The sequence below is a fragment of the Diabrotica virgifera genome, chromosome 6 (assembly GCF_917563875.1).
Source record: "Diabrotica virgifera virgifera chromosome 6, PGI_DIABVI_V3a".
NCBI lineage: Eukaryota > Metazoa > Arthropoda > Insecta > Coleoptera > Chrysomelidae > Diabrotica > Diabrotica virgifera.
In genome coordinates, this window is record NC_065448.1 from 189,615,646 (window position 1) to 189,634,893 (window position 19,248).

The following is a 19,248-nucleotide window of genomic DNA, read 5'->3' on the forward strand; positions in this document are numbered from 1 at the left end:
AGAAAGTATATTATTTACATAAGAAGTATTAAAAATTTAAAAATTACACCAAAATAGCAATTTCGTCAGTGGAGTAGAATTTGGGAAGGATCAACCAGCCACTATCCCCTGTCGTACGCCTCTGGTAGTAGCTAGAAACGTTTATTTATGTTAATTTAGTAGGGTGTACAGTACCTACACTTTCTACCAAGTATGATAAGGATACGCCAAATACTTTTAAAGTACTGGATACAAATAATTTTTAAATTATAATCATATGAATCATATCATAAATTAATAAAAATAACTGTGCCGTTTCATATTTAACTTCAAATATCTTGAAAACTAATGACTTTATCGTTACCAATGAGGAGTATATTATTTACGTAGAAAGTATTGGGGAATCTAAAAATGGCACTAAAATAGTATTTCCTCCAGTGGCGTAGAATTTGAGAAAGGTCAGCCATTCACTATCCCCAGTCGTACGCCTCTGGTAGTAGCTAGAAACGTTTGTTTATCATAATTTAGTAGGGTGTATAGTATTCGCACTTTCTGCCGAGTATGAAAAGGGTACGTCAAATAGTTTTAAAATGCTGAACAAATAGAGTTTTTAAATTTTTAGATAAAACACCCTGTAACTCAGAAAGGAACTACATTTTATTTAATTGTTTTAGGTTAAATCTTCGTATTTTGTGCTAAAGTTTCTTCAGTTACTATATACTGTATACCCGAACTTACGGATATTTTAGTTTTAGTGATATGCACAAAAATTGCTTTTACATATTATATTATTTTCTTCTTCTTGCAGTACCGTCTCTTATCGGAGGTTGGCTACCATCACAGCAATTTTAACTTTGTTGGCTGCAGTTCTGAACAATTGTATAAAATTACACCCGTACCACTCCATTAAATTTCGCAACCACGAAACCCTCCTACGTCCGACATTTTTCTTTCACGAGATTTTTTCTTGAATTATGACCCTTGGCAGGGAGTACTTTTCCCCTCTCATTATGTGGCCTAGATATTCCAGTTTTTTCGTTTGTACTGTTTTTATGACTTGGCATTCCTTCCCCATCTTCAGCAAAATATCTTGATTTGTTACTTTATCTGTCCATTGTATTTTTCACATTCTCCTGTAGCACCACATCTCAAATCCCTCAATGCTTTTGATGTTTATCTTTTTCAGTGTCCAAGCTTCCATGCCGTATAAGTACGGAGAAAATATAGCACTTTAACATTATCGTTCTTAATTTCAAATTTATGTCATGGCAGCATAGGAACTTTTTCATTTTGATAAATTAATGATTGTCTCCCTATTTCTATTCGCCTCTTAATTTCTCTGGTCTGGTCATTAGTATCACTGAACCGAACCCCTAAATTATATTATTGTTCAATATCAAAATATATTTTTCTTCACTAAGTAGTCGGCATAATGATGTTTTATTAGTTTCAAAACTGGCAATATCCTTATAGATAATTTTCATATCCGTCAATCTCCAAACATTGCAAACAAAAACGGCAATCCCCAAACTAAAATATTAATAAAAAAGGAAAAGAAATAATTTCTTAGGCCCCTCTTTCTGGACATCCGATGAAAAACCAAATTTTATAAGATTATTTATCAGTTTTATTATTTTAATTTCATTTTGTTAGTTTCTACAGTTTTTCGCGGTTTCCCAATATTATGGAAATGGAAGATTGCCGACTTTGATTTTACACCCCTCATATGGCACATATAAATTAAGAAAAAACCACGTCTCTTATTTATTTAAACTTTCCTTTCAATTACCATATATTATTTTTAGCGATAATCCAATTAAAGAAGGAATAGATATATTTTAATTCCTTTTACATAATAAGGTAAATAGCCCAGTAAATGACCGGGATATGCGGCGATACCGTGTAATTTTCAGGGTCAACTCCGAATTTCATGAAAGTTTGGATTTAGATACAACTTACACTCCAATTCAAATTTGAACTTGTGCCGTTGGTTGCTTTTACTTGGGGCGTGACAGTCACCCCTTCTCTGGGGTGAAAAATGGCTCCATTAAAATAAGTCCTGAAATAGATAAACTTACTAATTCTAAGGAACTTTCGTCCTATTGAGTTTTTTTAAGTATTGTTATATTTCTATTTGATATGAAAATAAAATTTTGATAATTATAAACAGAATTCAATTTTATATAAAATATTTTCAATTTTCTCAACCACGGGCATATAAATTTAGAACAACCTGTATACAACAAATTGTTATATTTAATTTTAAGAAGTGATTAGAAAAAGCTTACGGAACTCGGGACAATGCGCTTAGAAAAAACAAAGTGAATGGCGCGTACCATTATCGTTGTTCGCGGAAGGTTCGATCATTAGCCGATGCTAAATAAGACTTAGTGGAAATAGAGAATAGGTCATTAAATTTTGTAAATAGTAGAAAGTAATTTTAGAATGGGAATTAACTATTTTCTTTGAAATCCATTAAGCATATTTAGAAAGATTAAAAGTTGGTTTTGAGGAAGACTGCGAATGAGAGTTGGTGGTGGAAGGTTGATTTGTGAATCTGGAAGGGATATTTAGAAAGTAGGGGAATGAATGAAAAAGATAGAGCAGAATGTTTTGAGCTGTCGAGAAGTGAAGTCCAGTAGTAGACGGTAGTGTACGGAGAGTGAGAAAGCCGGTGTAGTTCCGTGAGTGTGGAGTATCTATCGTGGAACGAGAGGTAGGCCAGGTTGAGAGTAAAAGAACCTCCTTGAGCCAAGAGTGTCCCGGTAGCTGATTGCAGTTTCGAAAAAGGTAGAATACAGCATCACGACAGAAGCAGGAAAGAGAGCTATACGAGCTAGTTTTCAAAGGAGAACATTACTGAAAGCCAGGACGAGGTTTTGATCGCAGCCAAGGATAGCAGGAAACGGGTCTTGTGTGAAGACATTCTCAGTTCACCAGAAAAAGGTCAGTCTCATTTGTTTGGACATGAATGTATGGGTTTTTCGTATTAAATACCACATTATAAATTGAAGAACATAATCAATAATATCAGAAAAGCTTCATCAAACTTAAATAGAATTGTTGCTAATAAATCCTAATAGTTAAATGTTAATAAAAACTTTCAATTGGAAACCAAAAGGAAATAAGATTCCCATTTGTAAATGTTATGTTTAAGAATAATAAGATCTAGCACATATTAAGCAGTGATTGCCATTTAAATAAAATAAACAATATTTTGATTATAATTGTAACCCATATGTGTATATTATTTTACTTTTTCTTTCCTATCCCGATTAGGAACCATTGAGAAATATTGAGAAGCCACGTAAGTAAGTAATTAATTTTATAATTCGCCCTGAGATTGAAAACATATTGATATGTGATCTGGTTAATTAATTACATTATTATTAATGCATTGATTAAATTAAATGACAAATAAGAATATTATCTCATATCAATAATCAAGATCACATCAACTGTCATCCAACGTGGAAAGCATTGAAAAGTATTTCTAGTGGCAAATTTGAAGGATAGAAAGAGTAAAGCCGGTATTTGAAAATTTATATGCCTGTGGTAAAAAGTGAGATACTTACATTTGATAACATAAAATTTTAGATCTCTTTAGGTACAAATTTTACATAACTGATTTAATATTTTATTTTTACGATATTTACATTTGATATATTTATTGACAATTTATAATATTTGGGTGAGAAAAAGTCGTCTTGGTAACATACTAGTAAAATTTCATAATTGGCGGGGACAGTACTTCTTGAAAACAAATGTCTGTGACAAGAAGCCAAAGCAAAGACAACAAAAAACAAAAAGAACATTCAGACCAAGAAGATATTTTAGACACGACAATCATGGCATCAGAACAGCAAGAATTATCAGGAATAGATAAAATATTACAACTGATGCAACTCCAGTGACAAAAAATGGATGAAGCAAAAAGGACAATGGATAAAAATCAAGAAGAAACATCAAAGAAAATGGATAAAGTGGATCAAAAAATGGATGAAACACAACAAAAAATGGATGAAACACAACAAAAATTGGATCAAAAAATGGATGAAACAAAAAGAGTAATGCAAGAAAATCAGAAGGAAACAAAAAAAAGCCATAGAAGAGAACAACAAGAAAATGGAGGAACGCATAGAAAAGTATGAAATGAAAATTCAAGATAAAATAAAGGAGTTAACGAATGGCCAGAAAAAGGAACTAGAAAATTTGGAAAATAAGTTGGAAAATGCTATTCAAGTAGACAGAGAAGAAGTGGAAAAAAGAATCACAGAAATAGAAAAACAAGTCACCGAAAACCGGACGCAACAAAATGTAGGAGAAAGAAGAGAAATGGTTATACATAGCACAGATGACGTGAAGATAAGGTTTGGCGGGGATGTAAGAAGATTACACCCAGTGCCGTTCATAAATAGCCTGAAAAAGAAAATACAACACATCGGAAATTTCGAAACAGCAAAAGAAACTATCAGAAACCATCTCAAATATGAAGCAAGCCTATGGTTCGATAGTAAAGAAGAAGAATTCGGAAATTGGCAACAATTTGAACAAAAATTTTTGAATTATTTCTGGGGAAAGGTCCAACAATTGGAAATTAACAAGGAATTGCAAAATGGGAAATACAATGATAGGATGGGTGTATCAGAAAGGACATATGCTTTGCAAATTTACAATAATGCAAAACATTTACAATATAATTACTCATCGGAACAATTAGTCGAACTGATTGCAAGACATTTCGAGGAAACGCTGGAAGACCATATCACATTGCAAAATTACAAAGACATAGATAGTTTATGCCAATTCCTACAAATAAGAGAATCACGTCTAAGAGAAAGAAAATCAAGAAGGTCGCGAGAAGATTACAGGCCCCGAGAAACACAAGATTACAGAGATAGAAATCAAAATAGGAGGGACTATACAAGACGAGATTTTAATCCCAGAAGGGAAAACGAAAATAGAGACAACGGAAGAGGAAATTATGAACAAAGAAATAGGCAATAGAATGAGGACAGAAATCGAGAATACCAGAATAGAAACACCACACGCTCAAATCAAGAAAACAGAAATAATGGTAGACAAAATGAACAGGGATATCGAGAAAACCGAAACAGATCCGACAGACCAAGAGAAAATAGAAGAGAAGTAAATAATACCCAGACAGATGAATATGACGGAGAGAGACATTATGACGAAAATATAAACAACGATGAGCAACCGGCGTCTTTTCACGACGGCGCTCACTAAAAACCAAAAATCAAACAGGAATCTTTTGTCACCCCAAGGAGTTTATTAAATTGGCAGGAAACAACGAAAAGAAAAATGGAGTTAATTTAAAATTTGTGGATGGATTTATCAACGAGAAACCAATTACAATTATGATAGACACTGGATCTGAAATAACATTGGTCAACAGAAAACTAATAGAAGAAGTTAACTTAACAAATTTAATTTACCAAATACCTAGGGTAAATTTAGTGGGCGCAAACAAACGGACATTGGCAACTATAAATGAAGGCATACGAGTAATGGTACGACTGGGTAAGAATATGTATGCACTACAATGTGTAATAATGCCAAACATGTCACATGACATGATAGTAGGAGTTGACGAATTGGCAGAAAAACATGTAGTGATAGATTTTAAAAATAATACGATGAAACTAACAGAAGAAAAAGAAAAAGAACAGGACAAGGAACATGAGAAACAAAATAAAAGGGAAGGACAACATAATAGCCGACGCTCTAACACGGGATGAGGACACCGGAAAAAAGGAAACAATTACTCTACAGGTGGGACTAAATAGATTAATACAAGAAGAAGGGATATATTCGTTAAATGAGATAAGGACAAACCAGGAAGACCTAGAGGAAAGAGAAAAAAGAAGAGCGGAAGTAGAAAATAACATATATTTTAAGAGAATAGACGGAAAGGGACTATATTTAGTGACACAGACATTGGCCGAAAAGATAATAAAGAAATTACATGACGACAATGGGCATATCGGTAGCAGAAAAGTTTGGCTCGTTTTTAGGGAAAATTACATCAGCCGACAGGATTACCGCATTGCAAAGGAAATTACCCAGAAGTGCGATGTATGTCAAAAATATAAGAGTCGGAATTTCAAAAACGAAAATGTTGCCAAAAATATTGAAGCCCGAAACAAACTAGACATTGTAGCAATAGATATGTTAAGCGATCTAATTATGACCACTAAAAGGAACAAACATATTCTGGTAATGGTGGATGTGTTTTCAAAATACGTAAAATTATATAGTTGCCGCACCACAAAGGGGGAAGAAATATTAAGAAAAATCGACAATTTTATAGCCATAGTAGGAACACCAAAAAAGATTCTACTGGACAATGCAACGTATTTCCGAAATGATCGTTTCAAGGGACAACTTCGAGAACGAGAATTGTTGCTAATAAATCCTAATAGTTAAATGTTAATAAAAACTTTCAATTGGAAACCAAAAGGAAATAAGATTCCCATTTGTAAATGTTATGTTTAAGAATAATAAGATCTAGCACATATTAAGCAGTGATTGCCATTTAAATAAAATAAACAATATTTTGATTATAATTGTAACCCATATGTGTGTATTATTTTACTCTTTTCTTTCCTATCCCGATTAGGAACCATTGAGAAATATTGAGAAGCCACGTAAGTAAGTAATTAATTTTATAATTCGCCCTGAGATTGAAAACATATTGATATGTGATCTGGTTAATTAATTACATTATTATTAATGCATTGATTAAATTAAATGACAAATAAGAATATTATCTCATATCAATAATCAAGATCACATCAGTATATAAATGCTTTTCGACTTATTTGCGATTGAAAATGTTTATTTTTCGACAAAAAACACGTTTTCAGACGGTTTTTCGCAAAAAAACTCAAAAACTAAGTATTTTATCGAAAAAAATATTCATAGCATAAATGTAACAGGGAAAATAACGAAAAAAGATGTGTATTTGTGAAGTCTATAGACCCAACAAAAGCAGAGTTTTAGCTCATGAAAAGTTGAGGTGTAAATTGTCGATATAAACGTATAAAATAACATTACTTTACAAAGTTTTCCACCTTCAGACGTATGTGACAGGAGTATTTTATAAAATTCTCCTATCACAGTGACAGTAGTTGTCATAATCCTCTGATACGTCTAAAGGTGGAAATCTATGTAATCTAATGTTAATTTACACGTGTAGGTATATCGATAATGTCTACCTCTACATTATCATCAATATACAAGGTGTCCAATTAAAAAAAAATTGTTTGTTTGCTTCGGCACTTAGTTATTCATCAGCCTATAGAAGTCGTCATTTCATCCAAGCCTGGAATATCATCGGCCATATTTTTTTCTAAATTATGTACGTTTTTGAACATGCTGTACCATAATGGAGTTATTGACCTATGTCACACTAAATACTCTTTCTATATGTCAAAGAAATGACAGAGCATAGCAGTACGATTTCAGTATCTCTTCGGAAAAAAGTTACAAAAATCTTATGCTCGCTCACCTTTTCCCGAAGAATTTTTCTTTTGACAAAAAATAGCAAATGTTGGCAAAAACATAACCAAAGTTAGAAAACTAAACCTTGGTAAAACTTAATGGATATATATAATAATTGGATAATTATTCGGAATTTGATTTCTTATCTTATTGAAATTTATTATTTACTATCTTTAATGGGAATTAACCAGGATTGCAGTTGAAAATAATTCGCTTATCTCTAATAGAGTCATTATAACGCATAATGTACTCTCTAATAATGAAATTTGGAGGACAAAATTTACCCCCATCCAAATATTCATATAGCCTAAATCGTGTAGAATATCTAGATGAAAGCAAATTAGAAATACAGGAATAACAAAAAGAAAACTTATAGGCCTAAAATATTCAAAATCTTATACAAGAAAATATCAATGTGATTTAAAAATCATTTCGCATCTCTATTACGGAAACGAGTTTTTTACTATTTTAACGGATTGAATGTTAAGTTAAAGTACTAGTTTTAACAAAGACAAAGCTGCATGAAATTCAAAGCTTACTTTTTGTTCGTCATGGAATTGAACTAAAGGCTGAATAAAATAGAAATTTTATTTTTGGCTGAATTCTGCAGCCGGGATTTTCTTTTAAATTTGCTGATGTAGTATTAATTCGTATTATTCCATTAAACGATGCAGTAGAAATTATTTTGTTCTGTATTTATAGTCCACAGTATATCGTTCTTTTTGGAAGATGCTTACAAAAGTCGTAAAAATGGTTTTAACTGCTTCGTTAGAGCAAGTATACCAATTTCTAAAAAAAAAAATTAGAGTAAAGGTTGGACGCGTTTGTGCGTCCCGTGCCATTAACATATTTACGTTGTCGGACTAACGAAGCGCGGCTGTAAATTTGTCGGACAAGAGATCGACAATTTTTATTAATTAAATATAAGTACTTTAAATTGAAAATTAAGAGTTTTGCAATAACGAAACTACCGCGCTAGAGTGACATCTTGCGGGTTTCGGACTCTACGATTTTGTTATTACAAAACTCTTAATTTTCAATTTGAAGTACTTATATTTAATTAATAATCTTTTGTCCGACAAATTTACAGCTAGGTTTTGTGAGTCCGACAAATATGTTAATGACGCTAATTATGAATGTTCTTTGGAAAAACAATTTTTTAAAAAACTGAACTTCACAATTAAAACTTTTATTTCGACAAACAAAGATTTTAGTTACAACTCAATAATTTAAAATCAGACTTTACTTTAACAATTAAATCAAATTAATTTTTACTATTTTTAATCAGACTGAAAAATATTGATTTTTACATGGTGTTTTATAATTTTATAATTGCTGATCTTGCTATCCAACGTCGCAATTAGGTCCAGAATGTTCAACGCTGCGACGCGTCGTAGCCTCGTGTTGACTCCACGTGTTAGAATATACTGGATGGTGGCGGTCGTTGTACTATAACTACTCCATCCCCTGAAGAAGTTTTGTAAGGGATGAACAAAACTTTTGGATTGGCATCTCTTGGAATTTCGTTACTAGAATTTGTTTTTTGTATATGTAACATATACAAGGCAAATAATTTTAATAAAAATCTATACCGGAGTTAACCAAAAAATGGCTATGGCTTTGGTTCCATAATTTTGGGTTATTTTTTCTGGATGTTCTTCTTCCTTCGGAGAGTTTATGGAATTTTTCTAAAGGCATGTGGTCTATCCTGAATGGTTTGAATTTCTGTAGTCCTAATTTTTGGGAAGTATTCGCGATTTATCTGGAACGTTTGCTCTTGAATTTAATAACTCTTGATATTTTGAAAAGTTAAATTTATTTTTTTTCTTTATCATTTTTTTTTGTCTGTTAGTAATCTAAATCCTTGCTTGTCCCAGGTTAAGGGAAATTATTTCTTGTTTGTTTTTCAGTTTCTTTATCTTTAATTTCTTTCCTATCGTCTGGCTGATCTTGTGGGGAAGGTTCCGAATTAGTTTTTGATTTAGGTTGATATTTTATGTTCTTCTTATGTACTGTAGCTTTTGATGTTTTTACAGTAACTTCGTTATTTTTCTTTATAAGTTTTGCAGAATATCGTGGAAGTAATTTATTCCTAGTGACTGTTTTTCGGGTATAAATTTTTGTACTTGACTTATACGTAATAGGGTCTTTTCTCGATTTGTTTCTATTTTCGATGACTTTATTTTTATTTTCTTGTATATGCTGATTTACTTCCTTGTATAATTCCTTTGTTTTTATCTTCTTAATCTAGCTCTGATTCAATCTAATGACTCAGAGGAATCTGATTTAATAATATATCTTTCAAAAATTAATCTTCTTAATTCTAAGTAATAATAAAAATCGCTAACAGGGTAAAGACGATGCCGATGTGCATTCCTTTGCTCCTGAAGGCTCCTAACTTCTATTTCTAACTGCTAATTCTCTCGGGTGAACTCTGCAACGGTTTCCCTGGGGCTGGTTCTTGGAACAGTGGACAAACACTTAAAAGTGACGAGGATCTGTAAAGACTCTTCCACTTCCGTACTGACTCTGCGCCAATTATAAATGTTTTTTGGAAAAACACTTTTTTAAAAAACTGAACTTCACAATTAAAACTTTTATTTCGACAAACAAAGATTTTAGTTACAACTCAATAATTTAAAATCAGACTTTACTTTAACAATTAAATCAAACTACTTTTTACTATTTCTAATCAGACTGAAAAATGTTGATTTTTACATGGTGTTTTATAATTTTATAATTGCTGATCTTGCTGTCCAACGTCGCAATTAGGTCCAGAATGTTCAACGCTCCGACGCGGCGTAGCCTCGTGTTGATTCCACGTGGTAGAATATACTGGATGGTAGCGGTCGTTGTACTATAACTCGATGGACGCGGAACGCGTCAAAACTTTACTCTGAAATTTTTCAGAAAGTGGTAGACTCGCTCAAACAAAGCAGTTAAGACAATTTTTAAGACTTTTGTAATCATCTTCCAAAAAGGTCGATGTACTGTGGACTATTATAACTAAATACGTTTTAGAGTTTTTACTATTAGTAAAATTCAAGATTTCTTGTTTACTTGACAAGAAATCTTGGTATTGATAAAAAATAATTTCAACTTTCATTGTTTTTCATTATTAAGTATCTATGGATTTAAAAAACTAAAAACTTCTCCTTGGCTAGTCAAATCATAGTTGTTCGTGTGAAATTAATAGTTATTTATGTATAAGGGCATTAAATAGATGTTTACACCCTAAAAGTCACAAGCTTATAAACTCGAAGGTCTCTGGCCCAAGAGTTTATATGTCACTCGAGGACCCGAGGGTAAATTGGCTCTATAATTTTCGCAGTTGACGTGTTCTCCGTTTTTGTATTTTGGCACTATAAGATTACTTTGCCAGTCTTTTGGGATTTGCTGCTTTTCCCATGCCACTTTGTATATTTTCAACAACCAGTTTATCCCTTCTTCTCCCATGTACTTGATCATTTCCGGGTCTATGTCATCATCCCCTCCAGCTTTTCCTATTTTTACATTTGATACTTCCTGTATTACTTCTTCTGTTACTTATTTGCTCTAATTCTTTGTTCTCGTTTTCTTGATATGTTTCATTTCTATCATCTATTGTTTCATTTCTAAATTTGTTTTCATAGTATTCTTTCCATCATTTAGCTATCTGTTCGGGATTTGTTTGGATTTGGTTTGTTGTAACCCTTACGGCTGTTATTTCTTTATATTTTCCTTTCTTCATATGTCTGATTGTTGTCCAAAAGCTTCTATTGTTTGTTACATAGTTTTCCTGTAATTCTTCTCCAAACTCTTCCCACGTCTTTGTTTTTGCTTGTCTTATGGTATTATGGTGTTTTTCGCTTTTGTCAAAGTTTACTCAAAATTTTACACATAAACTGTATACCTTGAACTTCAAAGTGGCGCTGGTTACGTTGCTTAGTTGTGATAAACAAAGTAGCTGTGAATTGAATAGAAAAAAGTGGCTAATTTTGACATTAATTGATCTTTGACCTTTTTTTGTGATAATTTGTCTAAAGATATCGTCTTTACAAATAACAAAGTGAATGTAGTATACAGTTAATTTTGACAAAGTTATTCAAATTATTTATAGGCCAAAAATAGATCTACTTTAGTAAAATGTTTTTGAGATGATAAAAATGACCTTTGTTTATTTTTTATTAAATATGTTAAAAATATAGCTCTTCTTATTTCATGTGGTTCCCGCAAAATTACTATATCATTACCATTTTCTGAGCAATAACTTTCAAAAAAAAATGCTGTGTGGGATAAACAAATTCAATAACATTTAAACCAATTGACGAATCATCTTAAATTTTTTTGGGCATTATACGAACTGTTTTACTAAACTTTTGGTGGAACACCAAAGCCTTATGTTAATTTTTGCAAAAGTTATAGCAAATTTTTAATTTTCGAAATTTTAGTATTGTTTTAAAATTTTCGAAGCAACAAATGATCCTACCATATTCACTAACTCCTATTTTAAACCTTTGCTCATCTACTAAATAAAAGATGAATGCCCTAAAAAGATATTTAATTATTCTATTTTTAGCTGTAGTGATTTAAACAAAAAAACTGCCATTTTTGACCCTTATTTGTTAACAATTAAATTCTCGTTCGAACTGTGACGAGCATTTTTGTATTTATAATGTGTATAGTATCAATTTGCAATCTGGCTTGTCAAGGGTCCCGAACATGGTATATTTCCCTGGAGTAATAATTAACTGAACAAACACGTTTCCTTGCATTATAATATTTGGCAATGTGTTTAGTCTACAATATCAGGCCAAAACCAGAGTTAAAAAACATAAAATAAAATTCAGGAAATTGCAAGTTACATTTGAAATTTCTGAAATTGGCAACATTATTTTAGGGATTAAAATCGTAAAGGGTAATATTTGATACCGAGCGTTAAATTGTATATACATAATATACCTAGGAATTCCATATATGCATATGTATTAGAGAATTTAAAAATTAATATTAAAATTGGAAATACATGTGTGGAAATTAGGACACATTGAAATTGGAAAAGTAAGCCATATACAATGAAATGAAAACATTTAACCACTGTATGTCTAGGCAGTTAAAAACTAGTGAGAGTATAAATAATCAGAATGTGATACATCCCAAAATTGTGTTCGTCTTTTTTTCTTATTTAAAATATTTCTATCGATACTGATTAAAGACATATTTTTCAACAGTTTCAAGAGGACAGAACAAAAATAAGTCAATTTTGAGAAATCATATTAATGGGGGATATTAACAGTAGATTGGAAAAAAAAAGATGGAAATAAAATATCAGGAAAATACGGAGAATGGTAAAAGATACCACGAACAACAAAGGTAAAATTTTCATAGATTTATGAAGATTTAGCTATGTCAAAGATTTAATCTATTAAAAAATCTCATAATACTGTGGACGAATGATACTGCTGTTCTAATTACACCCATAGATGTTACAGACGAAAATGACACGCAAGTTATTATTGACAGTAATGGTGTAGTTGTATTTGAAAATGGCACGTAAGTTATTATTGAAAATGATGATGAAGTTGTATTTGAAAATGGCACGCAAGTTATTATTGAAAAAAATCATGAAGTTGTATTTGAAACTGAAAATAAGCTGTGTGGTGAGGTGGTTCGTCAAGAGATAAGTAGGGTAGATAACGTGGAGGGGAATATACAAACTTGAACTTTTACAAAATGAACTTCCTATTACTCAACAAACTCTTCAAGTGAACGATGTTGCTTTGTCGACAATTAAAATGCCAGCGGCAGTAAAGAAACGAGGACGCCAAAAGGACAAGGCCTGACAGCAATAGGTCTACCAAGGAAAAAAAAAAGGAACCCCAAAACATTTCCAAATAAATCCAGGGTTCCATTCCAAAGAAAGGATTAACTTTCTATAATTAATTTTTTTCTTAGTTTATAACAGGTTTTACAATAAATAAAGACTAATTTAATTATGTATTTAGCATTACCCATAAAATTATTTTTAATACTTAACTTTGTTTTTTTTTTCATTTTTAAGAAAATCTTCTAATATTAATAAATTCTTTATCAGAAATTGATAAAAGATGGCCAGCCTCCAAGCGAACGGCAGCTGAAGAAAATGCCGTCAAACGCATCATAAGAATGACGTCTCAGCTGTTAACGGCATTATAGTGCACGACCGTTTGACGGCAGTTTAAGTACAGCGTTCTTTTAATAGCATTAGTGATATTTAATATTTGTTATAATATAAATATTTGAAAATAAAATATTTTCTTTTTGTTATTTATTTCACTTTTGCGGAAATTTACACAACACCATCCCTTAACAACTGTGAATGAGGTTATTTTTGTATGTAAATTAATATCAAAATAAAATACACTTACCATAAAATTTCAAACTCCAGTATAAAATTAGTTGTGAAAACAGCTGTTGGTTTAATATACACCTGACACAACAGTCACCTGTAGTATGCTTTATTTATTTCAATTTGCCTTAGTACTGTTTAAAAAAGACTAAAAGACTATTAAAAAATTATTTTTAAACAATGGTCTTGGTCTTCCCTGTTATTAAATAACATAATATCGTTGCGATTAAGACCATATTGTGTGTAGTAACAGTCGTATTGTTCGCTTCAGTTGTGTAATAGTTCGCAAATCTATTCAGATTTTGTGTTGGCGTCTTTTTTTGTCTACGTAATGGCAACAAAACGTAAAAATGTTTTAGTGACAATGGAAAAGAAACTAGAAGCATTGGGTAGAATTGATTAAGACGAATTTTTAAAAACAATTGCAGCATCATATGGTGTCGGTACATCTACATTATCGGATTGGAAGGAAAATAGAACTAAAATCGAAGAATTTTGTTTCAAAATGATAACAAACGACAGTTTGGACAATCGGTGCAAAGCTAATAAAGCTAATAACGAGACTCTCGACGACGCTTTGTATGTGTGGTTTTGTGCGTAACGCGAACGTGGTTTACCAGTGTCTGGACCAATTATTCAAAAATCAGCACTCAAGCTGAATAAAATGTTGCCCGACTGTGAACCAAACTTCACTGCGAGTCAAGGTTGGCTGGATAGATGGAAAAAACGCCATGGAATACGCCAACTATCTGTAAGTATACCGTATTTTATTAATTTTTACAATTTTCTCCTGCTAACCCGGATTTACGATAAGCCGGATCGGCCGCGGTCCCGATTAATCCGAGTTAACGAGGTTCCACTGTATGTACGCAGCTCCACTGAGGATGTCGTAAGACAGAAACAGCTGTCTGGATATTGTGTATCGCCCCTGAATCGAAAGGAAATATAAACAGTCTTTCATTGTCACTTTTATCTTTACTTAGATCTTTTTTCCTAGACTAATTAAAGCGAAATGTGACTGCATATTGTAAAATTCTTTTCGCTTTCTTTATTCGTCGTCTCCTATTTTATAAATTGTAAAAGTCAGAGATTAAGGATGTTACCAGAAAGGGTTTCCAATAAGAAAAGTCTGAGATTTAAAAAATTATTTACTATTATTTCAATGGTGAATTTTGTATCTGGGACTTTTTTCTTTTCTTTAAGAGATGCCGCTACAGCGCCCTAAAAGTGTATTTTAAACTATTTTCAAAATTCGACTTAAATAGAGAGTTTGGTTTCGTTTTGATTCAGAGGTGTGCACGCAGCTCCACTGAGGATGTCGAAAGACAGAAATACCTGTCTGGAGATTGGGCATCGCCTCTAAACCGAAAGGTAACATAAACTTTCTTTCATTTTTATTTTTAATAAACATATACTTCTACTCTGGGCTAATTAGCAAAATACAAGGGAAAGTTATTAACATGCAATTTTAATGCTGGAATCGAATCTTATGAATGTATATATTAATAATATAGGTATGCAAAGTCCGCAGATCGTGTGCTACTTTTTTTTATAAACAAAATGGCGCCCGAAAATCGCGTTTTTTTAATTTTTACTCTCTAACTCCAAAGATTTTAACTTTAGACCAAAAACACATAAATAAAAATGCACCGTAATTAAATTGTATAGAGACGTGTTTTTCTCGATTTACTTAAACGAAAATTTTCCCCGGAAAATGCGGGTTTTTCCAACAAAATCTTTAATTTTCAACTAAAATTTTAGATAAGTAATTGTTTATCAATAATTAAATAACTTGGTATTACAAAAGCTCTTTTCGTATAGATTATAATTTCAGATGCCAATGGAAATTGAGTGAACAGTTTAGCAGCAATTGAATTGTTAATTAAAAATTTACGGTCGCTATAATAACCACAATAATTATAATATATAAGAATAACTATGATTTTTGTATAAAAAGATACTACACCTGTCTAATATACTTTACATAATTGAAATTGGACTATTTATGCGGCCTCAGGAATATTTTAAAATTATAAACAATTTTTTGGCTTACAAACAAATAGAATATCTCGGGAAATGTTAAATTAAATTAAATCATGAAAACGATATTGGAAAAAAAAGGAGGAAGGCGCTTCTTTTAAAAGAAAAAACGTTTAATTTTGATGAGTGGTTCCTGAGATACAACCGGTCAAAGTTGAGCGGCATTTACGACAAAGATATAAACAATAGGAACATAGTTTTTGAACCACCACTCTTTTATTTTTGTCCAAGTCCTTCACACCAATTTCCATATCTTTAAAATACTCATAACGTATATTATTATAATAAAAACTATCGATATTACGCGTGAAAATTGCCAAAAATAGCAAGATTCCAATCAAAAATTAGGTTGCAGAAAATGTAATCTTAAAGTTCAACATCGGTAGACGTTAAGAAAATGCATTTTCTCGGCTTCCCATAGAGCAATTTTCTTCATTCTTTTTTGTTCCCAAATATCTCGAGTAGAGCTATCAAAATAACGCATTACTAAATGTCAAAGTTGCTTTTGTTTTGTTATAATAGATTAATTTATTTATAAGAAAAGAAAACAACATATTTTTCCAGTTGTAGACTTTTTTAGATACATTTACTACAAATGTACCTTTTAACGTTGAAAACACAAATATTTTCTTTTGAAAGCTGTGTAATTATTTAAGCAATCTTTATTTAAAGAAATTAAAATATTTTGTTTTAATAAATAAATTAATTTATTATCACCAAACAAAAGCAACTTCATCATAATAATGCGTTAGTTATATGGCTCTACTCTAGTTACTTGGGAACAAAAAAAGAATAAAGAAAATTGGTCCATGGGAAGCCGATAAAATGCATTTTTTCAACGTATACCGATTTTAAACTTTGAGATTACATTTTATCCAACCTAATTTTTGATTGGAATTTTGCAATTTTTGGCAATTTTCACTCGTAATATCAATAATTTTTATTATAATAATATGTTATGAACATTTTAAAGTTAAAAAAATTGGTGTGAAGAGAGAGGACAAAAATAAAAAGGTGATGGTTCGCAAATTATGACCCTATTGTTTATATCTTTGCCGTAAATGCCGGTCTAATTTGACCGGTTGTATCTCAGGAAACATTCACCAGAGTTAACCTTTTTTTTCTTTTAAAAGAAGCGTCCTGCCGATTTTTTTCCAATACCGTTTTCATGATTTAATTTAATTTAATATTTCCCGAGATATTCTATTTGTTATAAGCCAAAAATTGTTTATAATTTTAAAATATTCCTGAGGCCGCTTAAATAATCCAATTTCAATTCTGTAAAGTACATTAGACAGGTACAGTATCTTTTTATACAAAAATCATAGTTATTCTTATATATTATAATTATTGTGGTTATATAGCGACCATAAATTTTTAATTAACAATTCAATTGTTGCTAAACTGTTCATTCAATTTCCATCGGCTTCTGTAATTATAATCTATACGAAAAGAACTTTTATATTACCAAGCTATTTAATTATGGATAAAGAATCACTTATCTAAAATTTTAGTTGAAAATTAAAGATTTTGTTGAAAAACCCGCATTTTCCGGGGAAAATTTTCGTCGAAGTAAATCAGGAAAAACACATCTCTATGCAGAATTTAATGACGGTGAATTTTTATGTGAGTGTTTTTGGTGTAAAGTTAAAATCTTTAAAAATATAGAGCAAAAACTGAAAAGAAAACACGATGTTCGGGCGCCATTTTGTTTATAAAAAAAGTAGCACACTACCTGCGGACTTTGCATACGTATGTTATTAATATATACAATAATAAGATTCAATTCCAGCAATAAAATTACTGGTAAATAAATTTTCTCAAAAATGGCCTATTCTCCGATAATCTTTCCAGACTATATATCAATCATCGCGTATTGAAAAATCAAGCTCGCATATTTAGTTCCGGTTTTGATGTTATTTCCAGTTAAAAAGTTATGACCGGAAGTTTGAAAAATGACTCAAAATTAGTGATATTATATATTAATCGACAAAAGTTACACAAACACTTCAAATATCGACTTTCAGTTCTACTTCCGGTCACATTGAGTGAAAACCTGGGACGTGCGAAGTCCAATTTCTTGTTTAACCAGCGAGCAGTCGTGCCGTTAGAAAAAATCTAACATTTTATCCTTTTTCGTGATAGCTTGATAAAAAATTTTGCAACATAACTTTCCACTCGTAAGTGCCTCGAGGAAGGGTGTAGTAATGCGTAGGATTTTTTCCTCTTTTTCTTTTTTTGAAATTCTGGTGAGAAAAAATTAGCTTTAATAATGGTTAGAAATAATATTTCTGACACTACAGTAAACAAAAATACTATAACATAAAGATAAATTCGTATTGTTAGACAAAATCCAACGCGCGACCGATTACGTGACAGAAAAGAGCGCGACTGGTCTTTGGTTAATTATATTTCATTTATTTCAAAAATCGCAAATTCTTGTTAAATAATAAATGTAATAGCCTCTTCGGCATTAATTAAAATACGGAATACGATTTGTAATGCGAGCGTACGAAGAAAGTATAAAGTGCTGTTTAAGTGCACTCTCGAGAGCCTTTAAAAGAGCAATATTCTCCGACGATAATAAATATTCCTGCTTTTCTCCTAACTAATGTGCATGGAAAATCACTCCATAAGTAAGACGGTAGATAAGGTTGAAACAATAAAAAAATAATAAAAAGGCTTTTAAGGTTTATGGGTATACTTATTACGAAAATTTTATTACTAGTTTAAAAATAAAAAATATTAGTTTTGTTTTAATAATAAGATTTAATAAACAGCTTTTGAAATTTTATTTGCCGTTTTATTATGTTAAGTGTGCTTTCCAAGAACTTCTCCATCACTAGTTGGAAAGTTAGATCTGTATTCAAAAGAGATTCAGAAGGATTTAAAATCGTACAAATAAACTTATAAGATAAGCAGAAAAAAGTTGATTAATAGCAAGCTGAAAATTTATTAATAGCTTAACGGTGTCTAGTCGGACAAACTTTGATGTATGGGAACACTGGAACAGGGGAAGTTTTGATTGTGGAACAGGTTAAAAATTTGGAACGTCAGACTACAAAAACGTCAGATTTATTTTGTCGGATAGAACTTCCTGTTGATTTTTTTGCACTTTCGTTAAACTCTCATGCAAAAATCAGACCTGTTTGTACCATCAACTGGGCCCTTTAATGAGTGGAACACGAAGAACGTATCAAATGACAGAAATCATGTTGATTAGTAATAGCAGTCTGATTTTTGCATGAGAGTATAATGAAAGGATAACAAGTCAATTGGAAGTTCCGTCGGACAAAATACATCCGACATTTTCGTAGTCTGACGTTCCAAATTTT

The 19,248-nt window shown here is 31.4% G+C and overlaps 2 protein-coding genes across 5 annotated transcripts in view; one reads left to right on the top strand and one right to left on the bottom strand.

Moving 5' to 3' along the window:
• Nucleotides 1-19,248, bottom strand: part of LOC114328055 (neuropeptide F receptor) — a 1,158,133-nt gene that overhangs the window by 432,138 nt on the left and 706,747 nt on the right. The window lies entirely within an intron of this gene.
• LOC114345201 (jerky protein-like) lies at nt 14,205-15,253 on the top strand. The gene is given in 2 exon segments (XM_050653130.1): nt 14,205-14,624; nt 15,077-15,253. Coding segments are annotated over 2 exon segments (597 nt in total).